Genomic DNA, 14582 nt, shown 5'->3' with positions numbered 1-14582 from the left:
CACCCCCCCCCCCCCCCACCCCCCCCCCCCCCCACCCCCCCCCCCCCCCACCCCCCCCCCCCCCCACCCCCCCCCCCCCCCACCCCCCCCCCCCCCCACCCCCCCCCCCCCCCACCCCCCCCCCCCCCCACCCCCCCCCCCCCCCACCCCCCCCCCCCCCCACCCCCCCCCCCCCCCACCCCCCCCCCCCCCCACCCCCCCCCCCCCCCACCCCCCCCCCCCCCCACCCCCCCCCCCCCCCACCCCCCCCCCCCCCCACCCCCCCCCCCCCCCACCCCCCCCCCCCCCCACCCCCCCCCCCCCCCACCCCCCCCCCCCCCCACCCCCCCCCCCCCCCACCCCCCCCCCCCCCCACCCCCCCCCCCCCCCACCCCCCCCCCCCCCCACCCCCCCCCCCCCCCACCCCCCCCCCCCCCCACCCCCCCCCCCCCCCACCCCCCCCCCCCCCCACCCCCCCCCCCCCCCACCCCCCCCCCCCCCCACCCCCCCCCCCCCCCACCCCCCCCCCCCCCCACCCCCCCCCCCCCCCACCCCCCCCCCCCCCCACCCCCCCCCCCCCCCACCCCCCCCCCCCCCCACCCCCCCCCCCCCCCACCCCCCCCCCCCCCCACCCCCCCCCCCCCCCACCCCCCCCCCCCCCCACCCCCCCCCCCCCCCACCCCCCCCCCCCCCCACCCCCCCCCCCCCCCACCCCCCCCCCCCCCCACCCCCCCCCCCCCCCACCCCCCCCCCCCCCCACCCCCCCCCCCCCCCACCCCCCCCCCCCCCCACCCCCCCCCCCCCCCACCCCCCCCCCCCCCCACCCCCCCCCCCCCCCACCCCCCCCCCCCCCCACCCCCCCCCCCCCCCACCCCCCCCCCCCCCCACCCCCCCCCCCCCCCACCCCCCCCCCCCCCCACCCCCCCCCCCCCCCACCCCCCCCCCCCCCCACCCCCCCCCCCCCCCACCCCCCCCCCCCCCCACCCCCCCCCCCCCCCACCCCCCCCCCCCCCCACCCCCCCCCCCCCCCACCCCCCCCCCCCCCCACCCCCCCCCCCCCCCACCCCCCCCCCCCCCCACCCCCCCCCCCCCCCACCCCCCCCCCCCCCCACCCCCCCCCCCCCCCACCCCCCCCCCCCCCCACCCCCCCCCCCCCCCACCCCCCCCCCCCCCCACCCCCCCCCCCCCCCACCCCCCCCCCCCCCCACCCCCCCCCCCCCCCACCCCCCCCCCCCCCCACCCCCCCCCCCCCCCACCCCCCCCCCCCCCCACCCCCCCCCCCCCCCACCCCCCCCCCCCCCCACCCCCCCCCCCCCCCACCCCCCCCCCCCCCCACCCCCCCCCCCCCCCACCCCCCCCCCCCCCCACCCCCCCCCCCCCCCACCCCCCCCCCCCCCCACCCCCCCCCCCCCCCACCCCCCCCCCCCCCCACCCCCCCCCCCCCCCACCCCCCCCCCCCCCCACCCCCCCCCCCCCCCACCCCCCCCCCCCCCCACCCCCCCCCCCCCCCACCCCCCCCCCCCCCCACCCCCCCCCCCCCCCACCCCCCCCCCCCCCCACCCCCCCCCCCCCCCACCCCCCCCCCCCCCCACCCCCCCCCCCCCCCACCCCCCCCCCCCCCCACCCCCCCCCCCCCCCACCCCCCCCCCCCCCCACCCCCCCCCCCCCCCACCCCCCCCCCCCCCCACCCCCCCCCCCCCCCACCCCCCCCCCCCCCCACCCCCCCCCCCCCCCACCCCCCCCCCCCCCCACCCCCCCCCCCCCCCACCCCCCCCCCCCCCCACCCCCCCCCCCCCCCACCCCCCCCCCCCCCCACCCCCCCCCCCCCCCACCCCCCCCCCCCCCCACCCCCCCCCCCCCCCACCCCCCCCCCCCCCCACCCCCCCCCCCCCCCACCCCCCCCCCCCCCCACCCCCCCCCCCCCCCACCCCCCCCCCCCCCCACCCCCCCCCCCCCCCACCCCCCCCCCCCCCCACCCCCCCCCCCCCCCACCCCCCCCCCCCCCCACCCCCCCCCCCCCCCACCCCCCCCCCCCCCCACCCCCCCCCCCCCCCACCCCCCCCCCCCCCCACCCCCCCCCCCCCCCACCCCCCCCCCCCCCCACCCCCCCCCCCCCCCACCCCCCCCCCCCCCCACCCCCCCCCCCCCCCACCCCCACTCCCCCCCCACCCCCCCCCCCCCCCACCCCCCCCCCCCCCCACCCCCCCCCCCCCCCACCCCCCCCCACCCCCCACCCGCCCCCCCACCCCCCACCCCCGCCCCCCCCACCCCCCCCCCCCCCCACCCCCCCCCCAAAAAAGGCAAACTCTATGCTGGGGATCATTAGAAAAGGAATTGATAATAAAACTGCAAAGATTGTCATGCCCCTTATATAAAAGCAGTGGTGCGACCGCATTCTGAGTATTGTGTTCAGTTCTGGTCGCTGCATCTCCAAAAGGATATTGAGGAGATAGAAAAAGTGCAGAGAATGGCAACAAGGATGATTGAGGGACTGGAGCACCTTCCCTATGAGGAGAGGCTGCAGCGTTTGGGACTCTTTAGTTTGGAGAGGAGGCGGCTGAGGGGGGATATGATTGAAGTCTACAAAATTATGCATGGGCTGGAAAATGTTGACAGAGAGACATTTTTCTCTCTTTCTCACAATACTAGAACCAGGGGACATTCATTGAAAATGCTGGGGGGAAGAATTAGGACTAATAAAAGGAAACACTTCTTCATGCAACGTGTGATTGGTGTTTGGAATATGCTGCCACAGGAGGTGGTGATGGCCACTAACCTGGATAGCTTTAAAAGGGGCTTGGACAGATTTATGGAGGAGAAGTTGATGTATGGCTACCAATCTTGATCCTCTTTGATCTGAGATTGCAAATGCTTTAACAGACCAGGTGATCGGGAGCAACAGCCGCAGAAGGCCATTGCGTTCACATCCTACATGTGAGCTCCCAAAGGCACCTGGTGGGCCACTGCGAGTAGCAGAGAGCTGGACTAGATGGACTTTGGTCTGATCCAGCTGGCTTGTTCTTATGTTCTTATGTTCTTATGATGCATGCCCCCGTTTCCTTGGTGCTCCGCCACTGCTCTAATAAGATGCCCTCACCAGAATGAGTAGCTAAAGAATCTCTACTCCACATTAATATGATAGCTTATCATCTTTGCTGACATCCAGCAGAACTCTTCTTATGTTCTTATCTGCAGAGAGCATGTTAATGTCTTTCTACATTCTCATTTTAAAAACAAAACCCATTCTGTTTTTTTTCTGAAGCATTTTGTTTACTGCTAGGCTGATGGTGGCTAGTTTACATACTGTCATTAGCTGTCATCATCAGCACAGATCTGGTTAGTCAGCACCATAATAATAAACTCCAGATTCAGAATGTAGCACTGTTTTTATTTAGATATATAAATGTTGATTTGCTGATTATTCCTATTCACAGTGCATTGCCCTTTTTGTCTCAGGAAAACAAGACTTAAACATGTGGAAATAATTGGTTCCCAGTAAGCCCAAATATCTGGTCTGTCATCCCAGTTGTTTTAAAAGCCCATGCACTTTCCAAAGGCTCCACATATTAGGGGAAATAATTATTTTAAAAGTTGCAGTGTTGCAGCATGAGACATATTCATTAAAGACAATATTCTATGCAATTTTATTTATTTATTTATTAGATTTTATAGACCGCCCAGCCCCCAAAGGGGGTTCGATTCTGTTAACTGTGCAATATGAATTACTGGATAATATCAAGATTCATTTGATTCAGCATCTTCTTTTTCACAATGACCCACCAGATGTTTCTGGGAGCTCAAGCAATGTATAAAGATGATATCCCTCCTCGGTTGTTTTGTCCCTAACATCTGGTTTTCAAAAGTACTTTAACCACATACCACTTGACTATGATGGGCTATGATGGGCTAATCATCATTCATAGACTTGGCCTACATGGATTTCTTCAGTCCTTTTTAGAGGCTATTCAAGCTAATTTATGCTAAAATGATACAGTGCCTGTTTCAGATCTTGGTAGGAAGCATGAAATGCAATGTAAATGAAAACTTTTTGACATTATGACTGGCATATGATGCAATAGGCCATTTCACAGGATAAAAAATTATACAATCTCAGATGGTTTTTGTACTGAACATGTTGTTTTAATATTTTTGTTGATGTGAAAAGAGTGTGCATTAATTTTCCACTTTGAGAAGGGATAAGACCAGTGAGGGATTTTATGTTAGCATGCGAGATGTAGCAAAGAAGACCAATCTGGTTTTCACCAGCTTTATCTGCCTCGAAGTTTCTTGAATGTTTATGATATAACACCAGAGGCTTTGTCATGCCATTTTCTTTTGAAACAAGCTGCACATACAGTATGGCTCTGATTCAGTAATTGTTTATACCTGTCTAGAAATTGTAGCTGGTACTGCAGCCTGTTCATTACTTTTCTCTTATATTGAATATATTAAATTGTGCTTCAATGTACTATCTATAATGTGGTTACGGTTTGGCTTATAGGTATATAAACCTCAATGCTCATGACAGTATACTCCATAAATTCCTTAAGTGGGTTCCGATTACATACAGCTCCATTTACTGTGTGATGTTATTAAAGTTAGGATTAACTTCTGTTTGCACAGTAGCGCTTGAGCATTACTGAGAAGTATCCATTTGCTGACCAAGATGCAAAACAGAGTGTAAGGTATCTTCCAGTCTGAATCCACCATGGCTAAGAACATGCATCTTGGGGTTTGAAGGGTCTCATCATCTTGAATGAAGTACATGTCATTAGCTAAGAAGTGCATTGTAAGAAAGGAAGAGAAACAGAAAAAATGTCCTGGTCCTAGGAAAGGCAAGAATAAATATACAAATAATTTAATTTGTTTCAATGCTGTTTTGTTGTCTCAGGTTTTTTTTTATATATAAATGCAAGTCTGTATCTTGGCACACAAAATAGTCAGTCTGGTAGCTTAATCATGGTGGGGATTGCTAGCAGCTGATCCAGGTGGTACTTCTTTTTATGTTGCCAGAGGTCCTCTGTAATGTGACTAGTGCTTTTCCTTTGGCTAATTCAGAGGTTCTAGTTTAGAAATTACGCAGCTTCCCAAGACTTAACGAGAAGGAAATAATGAGAATTGCAAACCTCCAGCTTTTGGTGTATGTCAATTAGACATGCCGTTAGACTGCGGAAGTATTTAATTTTTGAACACTAATTACATAATGCCTAGTATTCCACTCAACCTGATTAACAATATATAAAGATATTTAGTACTTGTCACTGTTTGATAGCAAGCATGTAATGGTCTTTAGTTTCTCACATATTTAACAGATGATAAAGTGTGTTTAGCAGTTCACAGCTCATGAGATTCCATAACTGACAGCTACCATCTCAAATTTGAGCAGATGTTTTACCCCCAAATGCCATTTAGGGAGGACAGGTGCAAAACCTGGGAGTACCTAATATGGTGCCTGCAACCCTGTTTCCTGCCCTTTATGCCCAACAACAGGTGGAATGGGTGGCTTATTGGTGAAACCCAAACCAGTTGGCCCTAGCTTTTCTAGGCTTCTTGCAAACATAAGGCAACCCTGGAGCCTTTCAGTCCCCACCATTAGCTGAGCTCAGATGCACAGGGGTCAGGAGCAATCAGTGAGAGGCAAGTTCCCAGAGTCAGCCAGATCACCCCAATCCAATAAAGGGAAGGAAGAAGTGATCCTCAGGCTACTTAGAAGGCAAAAAAGGCACAGGGATTCCCCTAACCTTCATTACCATTGAGGGCAAGAAGCCTCTGACAAGGAAGCCTTCAGCAAAACTGAAACTCTCCACTCCAAAAAGGCGCAAAAGAGATGGGTGCTATCTTCAAAGTGCTTCATTAAGGACTGGAGCAATCCATCTTCCCAGAGGCTGTAAAAAACCCACAAAGTCCACAAGAGAATGTCCATTCCCTGAAATACTTGACAAAATAACACTGCTGCAGGAGCCACAGCAAAAAAGTTTTACAATGTATACTGTGGATGCTCCCTTTATTAGTGGAAGTAATCGGCATTCAGGTGTAATTCTATCCAAGGATGGGGACAATGCCCTCAAGGATCAAGTTGACAAGAAAAATGAGACTGCCTTAAAAAGAACATACAAAGTCATATCCTTATCCATCAGAGTTTCAGCGGTCCTTTCAAATTTTACCCGAGTGATAGTCATCTGGGCTGACAACATGTTAAATGAACCAGACATAGACCCTCTGTCTTATAAAATAACTTTATTGAAAATAAAAAAGCAGCACAGTTTCCTTCAGACGCATCCCAGGATGTGATTCAGTTTGACACCAGAGTACAAGCAGCAAACAGTACACAGAAATCTCTGTCTGAAAACTTGGAAAGTGGACCCGCTCACAAAAACAAACCTATGCATGGAAAAATTTCCAGGGAAGCTGAAGATGCCAGGCTTGAGAAGGCCCTGATTGAAACCAGAGGCAAAAAGAAGGCCGTGCCACTGCTCTCAACAGCTGCAGCTAAGGAAAAAGAATATAAAGCCAAGCAGTTTACTTCCTTTTGTCCTTACAGATCTCCACAAGGACTTCAGGTACAACAGAACATCAGTTTTCAGGACACGAAGGTCAGGCAAGCAGTTCCATCAGAACAAATGAGATAGAAACCCTTCCTCCAAGGGCATGCCCACCTGACATTTTAATAGGAGGAAGACTCAGTTTCTTCACCCAGAGCTGGTTGTATTACAGATACATCACAGCTACGAAACAGAACTCCAAAATAGTTCCCCTTACCTGGTCTAAAAATTTCCCAGCTCCAAAGTGAGAACAACAAGCAAAACATTACAGGAAGAAATCAACCACCTGCTGGACATTGGAGCAACAGAACAGGTCCCAGAGAAGGAAAACCTCAAAGGGGTATATTCCCCCAATTTGTAGTACTCAAAAGGTCAAGGGAACAGTGGGGAAGCTTAACAGATGGATGAGGAAAAGGAAGTTTTAGATGGAATCCCTGAAAACCATCCTGCAAACAGTTCAAAGACATGACTGGATGACTTCCCTGGACTTGAAGGAAGCCCATCTACACATGCCAATTCACTGTGCTTCAAGGAAGTACCTACACTTTTCATGGGGACTAGGGTTGGAGATTCGGACAGTCCAAATCCGAATTTTTACCGAATCTGCATGGATTCGGACGGATTCGGAAGAGCAGGGGCCGAATCTGAGCTGTCCGAATCCTAACAGATCCGAATCCATGGGATTCGGATTTCAACAGCCCATCTGGCGCTTATTTTTTTGGTGTTTTTCAACATTTCCTCGGCCCGGTAGGGGAGACATTTTAAACACAGTCAGCACCGGCTCTTTGGTAATATCAGGAGACCGGTCCTGATGATACCATGGGTTTTGGTGATGGGGTCATTGAGGGACCCCTAAAAGTGGTGTCCCCTTTATCCCCATTCTTTCCAATGGGAACTAAGGAGATGAGGGCTGACCCCTTTGAGTGGTCCATAACTTTGGCCCCCCCTGGAACCAAACTGCACCAAACGAGGGTATCATCAGGACAGTCTCCTGATGATACACTGAAATATTGGTACCGATACATCTACAAAATGCACCCCTGCACCCCCCAGAATGCATCAGGCGATTCTTTGTTTCCTTTGGTGATCGCCTTTTTAGCTGGCTTGGCGGTTGTCAATAGGAATTTCGAGGGGCTGTGGAGTGCACATCGCGAAATCAATAAACTTTTCAGTATCAGGAGAATTGACGAATCATCAGGTTTGGGGAACTTACTCAGGGGAAGTGGGGAGATGGGCCCCACCCTTTGGGTCCCATAGAATTAAAACCCTGGAAGCAAAATTCCCCAAACCTGGATGGTGTCATCCAGAGACCTCCTGAAGATACCCCGGAAAGTTTTGTTTTACCATACCCTTCGTGAAATGTGCGCAACTCTCTATCAGAAGCCCCCATTGACAAAGGTCGAAGTTAAGTCACCGTGAATCTGGCAGCTCAAAGTGCCTGCAGGGGACGCATTTTGAGATGTATTGGCACCAAATTATCAGGGTATCATCAGGTGATCGTCCTGATAGTTACCGCTTGGTGCAGTTTGGTTCAGGTATGACCCCGTGCAGAACTATCCCCATTGTTTCCAAATACTGATAGATGGGGGCTACACCTTTGAGAGTCCATAATCCTAGCTCCTCGAACTTCCAAACTGTACTTGAAACTTTTAAAACAGATTGAAGCCCTCCCGGATGTTACCCTGAAAGTTTTGGTGTCACTTGAAGCCTTTAAAAAATGCAAGCTTGGCTTTGGCATTTAACGCCACCTCTACCTTGGAAGCAGGCCATGTGCAGGAGCGCAGAAACATGAAACCGGAATTTTTAAAGCAGGGTTAGTATTGAGATTGTCCCGATGACACCCCGGGTTTGCGCAAGTTTGGTTCAGGGGGGGCAAAAGTTATGGACCCCTCAGTAAAATTTCATCCCCTGTCTTGGACAGCTAAGGAGATGGCTACCATTTTGAGGGTCCATAACTTTGGCCCCTAAACCAAACTGCACCAGCATGGGGTGTCATCAGACATCTCCCCTGATGATGTATTCCGGATATTTTGGTGCTTTCGATATGGTGCCTTAAAAATTGTCTCCCGCAGGCACCCCAAAAAAATTTGCCCGCTGTTCTTTTTTCTGCAGTGACTTCTGCATTGTTAAATAATGTGGATGGGAGGGAGGTGGGCGCACATTATCAAGGCACAGTTGTTGGGGGTCAACAGTGTATCTTCAGGAGATTTTGATGATCAATAATCCAGGTTTGAGGAACTTTGCTTATGGGGCAGTGGAGATGGACCCCACTCCATAACATTGAACCCCTTGAAGCAACGGTCACCAAACCCGATGGTGTCATGAAGAGACTCTGAAGACACCCTGAAAGTTTTGTGGCTTACCATGAGAAATGCACTCCACAGCCCTCCTTAACAGAAATTTCCTATTGGCTGCAATGGAGCCAGCCAGCCACCACAGAAAGCTACAGAATCTGGGGAAATTTGGGTGACTGTGAGGGTGCAGTTTAGAGTACTGTCACCAAAATTTCGGGTATCATAAATGTACTCGTCCCTATGATACTCCCGCTTAGAAAGTTTGGTTCAGGGGTCCAACGTTATGGACCTTCAAAAGTGTAGCCCCCATCTCCTGTTAGCTTCCATTGGAAACAATGGGGATAAGCACCCCTTTGAGGTCAGGCCAACTTTTGCCCCTGAACCAAACTGCACCAAACTTAGAGAATCATCAGGACAGTCTCCAGATGATATCCTGAAATTTTGGTGCTGCTAGCTTTAAAATTGCGTCCCCTGCAGGCCAAAACGTGTAAAAACACCCAAAATTAAAAAAAACTAATAAAACGGGCTCGAATTTTTCGGATTTTACCCGAATTTTCGGTATATCCGAGAATTGGCTATGATTCGATTCGGGCACAGCCAAATCATTTTATGCCCAAAACACCCAACCGAATTTTACTCTATCTTTTTAGTACACCAAACCCAACATCAACAACATTTCCAGTACAAGGCCCTCCCTTTAGCCTATTATTTTCATGAATGTCCTAATTCCCCTCATAGCTATCCTATGCCAGCAGGGAATTCACCTATTTCCTCACCTGAATGATATCCTAATCAGATCATCATCAAGAAACAACTTAAAAGGACACACAAACAACCATCCACCTATTCACCTCTCATGGCTTCCTCATCAATCACCAGAAAAGTCAGCTGACCCCTCCAAGATCCTGGTTCAGTTGGGAATGACAACCAACACCTCCACGGAAAAATATTCCTCCTCAAGAAAAAACAAATAAAAATAGTAGAGGCATTGAAAAACCTATGCTCAAAACAAACAGCAGATATTATGGAACACTCCCATGTACTGGGCTTACTGATTTCCACAATAGAGATAAATCTGTGGGGTAGACAACATCATTCCAATTGGTTTTATTGCCTTTCCAAAAGATGATAGGTCAAGAAAAACACAAAAGAATTCAACTTCACCACAGCCTGAAAGCATTTCTGCGTTGGTGGATTCAAACACACAATCTCAAGAGAGCCAGTGTCATGTAGTTGATAAGAGCAGGTGGACTCTAATCTGGAGAACTGGATCCAATTCCTCACTCCTCCACATTAGTGGAAGTGTCTTATTTGGTAAACCAGATTTGCTTCCACACTCCTACAGTGCCACCTGGGAGGCCCTGGGCTAGTCACAGTTCTTCGGAACTCTCTCAGCTCCACCTACCTCACAAACTGTCTGTTCTGGGGAGAGAAGGGGAAAGGTCCTTTGAGTCTCCTTAGAGGGGGGTATGAATCCAAATTCTTCTTCTTCTTCAACAAGATAATATTGTTCCTCCAAGCACAACCACTAGTAATTATGACAGACCACCACCCCTCCCAAAAAAGCTACACAGCATAAACTGGTTGGAATTATGGACCACTCAGAAAGGGCTATTTACCTTTCAGAAAATGAGCAAAGGGACATGCATGCTGAGGGCTGTAAGAAAGTCCTAAAAATCTAAAGGCCCGCTTCCTCAATACTTGCGAGGCCGGGTTTTATGGCTGACCTGGGGGACGGCCAAAAGCACGCCATCCCCAGGGGAGCCATTCGCACAGAGGTGCAGCTGCTTATGGCTGGCCCGCTTGCTGCCCTCAGCGCTTCGCCTCGACCGGCGCGAAGCCACCCGTTTCCCAACCTCAAGCTTGGTAGCTTCCACGAAGCCTTCCCTCCCCTAACCGGAAGCGACTCACCTGTCCTGCGGCCCTCCCGGCAGTGTCGCCCGAGGCCTGGGGACGATATCGCTCCCCTTGCCCTCTGCGACCCTGGAGCCCGGTGCGGCGCTAGGAGCAGGCGTGACCCCTGGCCTCAGCGACACGCCGGAGGGCCGCAGGACCGGTAAGTCGCTCTGACGATGGCGCAACTCTGCTCCGTTGTCTCGGCCGATTCTGGGACCGTCCATGCAAACGGTCCCAGAGGGGTCAGGTCAGCGTGGATTGCGCCGACCCGACCCCTTCCGCCTCCGTGTGGAAACGGCCTAATGCTCTAAAAAGACAAGTAACGATTCTGTCAGCTATCCTATCTCAAAAGGGATTCCAAATCTATCCTATACTAGCTTAATAAAGTATTTCCTAAAATGAGTGACTTAACTTGCACGTCTGGTGCATCATTTTTCCCCGTAGATACCTGAATAAAGTCTTGACCAAAAAAACCATTCAAACCTCTGAAATCTACAGACATAAAATCTCTGTGCTGGAATGTGGCATTCCTAATAGCCGTGAGATCTGCAAGAAGGGTTTCAGAGCTAAGCGCATTATCCATGATAAAAGAATTGTGTATTTTTCACAAAGACTCAGTAAGCCTATGACTAGGTCCATCCTTTATAATGAGAGTGACATCTAGTTTTCAAGTAAACCAACAAATAAATTTACCTTAAGAATCTACCTGGAAAGAACAAAGGGACTTTGCCAAGCAGACTCTCTCTTTGTTGTGTATGGATCAAATAAACCAGGGAAAAAGGTTTTAAAGATGTCTGTAACTTGATGGATAAAACTTTGCATAAAACAGGCATATGACTCTCAAGGACTACCTTGCCTGACTGACTCTATGGCCATTCCACCAGAGCATTGGCTATGTCAGTGGTGCTTAAGATGAGAACACTGCTAGCAGAAACCTGTTGAACTGCAACATGGTCTACCTTCTTCACTTTCATGAAGCATTACAGAATTAATTAAACCTGTTCTACAGAGGCAGCATTTGGGAGAAGGGTCCTACAATGCATACTATTTTAACTTTTCAGGTAGGGGAACTCACATCTATAGTTACCCTCCCTAGAAGTAACTATCATACATAACCAACCTCTTGGACTTACCTCTTCAGTGGGGCATAGTAATCCACTTTCCCAGCACAAAAAAACCCTTCAATTTAGTATGCAGTAGAGCTCTTGGATAACTGGAAGGGCAGGGCCCTAGCAACCAGGAGAGCTTACAAAGTTTCCATAGCCCTGCCTGTAGCATAGGGGGTGTGACCTAACTGGAATCGATGACTATGTCCCACTGAAGAGAAAATACCCTCATGGTAAGTCCAAAGTGTCATCTGCCTCTGCATAATGTGCAAAATTACCATGAAATATACTTTGTTGTTCAAATTTGCTTTATATTTTAAATATTAAAATAAAATATAAATTTATTCACCATTAACTGGTTATAGATTCCTCCATCAGCATCATTTTGTTAATGTCCATGTTTAATTTGAGGGAAGGAATACTGTACTTTTTAATATAATGGCAGTTCATGGACTGAAGACTCCTGCCAGGTGTTCAGTTTATTGGCTTAGTCGCTGCTCAAAGTGAATCAGAGGGTTGCCTGATCAAATCTCCCCTCTCTGCCTAGGGTTGCCAGATCCTCCCTGGTCACTGGCAGGGGATGGGGGTGAGGTAGGGTTGCATTATCCAGGTTGGGAAACTCCTAGAGACTTGGGGATGGAGCCTGGGAAGAATAGGGACCTCAGTGGGATACAATGCCATAGCATTCACCCTCCAAAGCATCCATTTTCTTCAAGATAAATGATCTCTATAGTCTAGAGATAAACAGTAATTCTGGTGGATCCCTGGGTCCTGGAGGCTGGAATACTGCAGACCTCTATTCTACTCTTGTTTTAATAATGTAGTCAATAAGACACTGAGTCTGCACATAAGTAGGTAGAATTCTCAATTATGCTGGTGAAAACAACTTGGCTATTTTCTCCATCGTTAAGACAGACTTTGTCATTTCCCTTCACCTTTATACCTCAGTGGATAAAAAAAGTTATTATGTGCTGCAAGACTGACCCAAGAAAACTGACCTTGTCCCTGTTCAAGGCACTTTAAGCTAACTAATTTTCCTCTTTCCTCATCATCTATGTTCAGGCCTCCATTTTTCAACAATTCTAGTGTTCCTTGATAATCAAGAATGAATTAATATTAAGATTTTGCTTGATTGTTTCTTTCCACAGAGCATGAGGCATTCTAATTCTGTGTGGATACCAGAAACATAAATGTAACTGAAACAAGCTTTACTTTCCCTTTTCCAGCATGTGTCTGAGAAAGGCAAAAAAAAAAATCCTATTAGGAAGAACAAAATGCTCCCTCTTGTGGACAGAACAAATGTAGTTCTGCTCTACGAAGGAATTTTGAGATAGTAAGTGTGGTCCTCTTGTTTAAAATTGAGATCTTAAGAGCTAGAGCCTAGTAGGCTGGATTTCAATGTATGTGATCTATAGCTTTCCTTATTCTCTAGATCTGGATGTAACATATCTATAAGAATACTTGCTTCAACTGAAACTTTAAGCATTAAACCCCCAGAAGCTTTCAATTTGCGCAGCGGTGCTTTCACAAGATGGAAGAATCTTTGTATGCCATGCAAAAAGTGGAAGTGCTCACAATTTGTTGCTGTCTGCTTGTGCTAGGCTACAGCAATTGTATTTTAAAAGCTCACGTTCAAGGTATAATGCAAAATATTCCTTCTGATGCAGCTTTTTTAAAATGCCGAATTAAATGCAATTTTATGAACCATTTATTTTCTTACTCCATTTATTCCCTGATTTTCTCTCAAAAACATCTTCCATGGCTCTCTTTTCCACTACTGTATCCTTATAATAACAATCATGTGAGGTAAATTAGGCCAAGAGTGCACAAATAGCGCAAACTCACCCAGCAAGCTTCCATGACACAGTGGCGATATCAGGACTAATCCAGTACTCTTCAACTTCTTCACCATGCTGTCTCCACCACCTGTTACAATTTCAAACCTGATCATGTCACTGAATAGAAAGGTGAGAGTAAGACCCTTTCTTTCAGCTGGAATCAAAAAAGCTTCAGGTTTTTTTCAAAAAAAATCTGTGGCACATGAGAGAAACTCTATAAAGGAAACTACCTTTAACCATCCTAATCAGTTACTTTCTCTGTGTATACAGCTGGTATCAATTTCTGGACTGACCCTGTGGGGGAGGGAAAATAGGATGAAATACCTTGTAAGAGGATCCCAAAACAGTACTTCATGCTATTTCAACCCAACTTCCCCACTGGTTGGTATTTGACAGGGGCCTAACAGATTTTCCTCCCATTTAGGATTCTGGTGTTCTCTGCATGCAGACACTTAAGGTTGCCCACTCTGACTTAAGAAATGCCTGAATGTTACACTCTGTGATATACCACAGAAGCTCTGAAGCTGCCATTTTCTTCATGGCAGGGGTCTTGCAAGCAGGTCTTCCACTTGTAATTCCAGGAGAACTCCAGCCACCACCTGGAGGTTGGCAACATCAGTTGATATATTTATAAAGAAGCATTTTAGTGGTCGTTGTGATTTTGCTCAGCGTTTAATATGCAAAACTGAAGTCTTTAATGGCATGGGGTTATTATAAGCATAAGGCAATGCTTGTTTCCTTGGAAAATAAGAGTGGAGAACTAAAATAAATGCTCTCTTATTTACTGACATCTTGAAAATGAAGTCTACAGCCTTCTAAACTTATAGCTTCAGGAACCCTGCAAGCTCTCAGATCCTTAATGTGTTTCGGAACTCAGCAAGGTGCCTGGAGGTTATGCAAAAGGTTTTTAATTCCATTTTGTCCCTC

At 50.6% G+C, this 14582-nt stretch overlaps 1 protein-coding gene across 1 annotated transcript in view; it reads left to right on the top strand.

Moving 5' to 3' along the window:
* The first annotated feature begins 10533 nt into the window (after positions 1-10533).
* LOC125437609 (metabotropic glutamate receptor 1-like) overlaps positions 10534-14582 on the top strand; it is a 51629-nt gene continuing 47580 nt past the window's right edge. Inside the window, exons 1-2 of the mRNA XM_048505359.1 lie at positions 10534-10871; positions 11156-11328. Coding sequence (XP_048361316.1) covers positions 10534-10871; positions 11156-11328 — 511 coding nt within the window. The remainder of the gene's footprint in view (positions 10872-11155; positions 11329-14582) is intronic.

This window comes from Sphaerodactylus townsendi, linkage group LG01 (genome assembly GCF_021028975.2).
Source record: "Sphaerodactylus townsendi isolate TG3544 linkage group LG01, MPM_Stown_v2.3, whole genome shotgun sequence".
Taxonomy (NCBI): Eukaryota; Metazoa; Chordata; class Lepidosauria; order Squamata; family Sphaerodactylidae; genus Sphaerodactylus; species Sphaerodactylus townsendi.
Note: the sequence above shows the minus strand (reverse complement) of the source record. Positions and strands in the feature narration are given on the sequence as shown.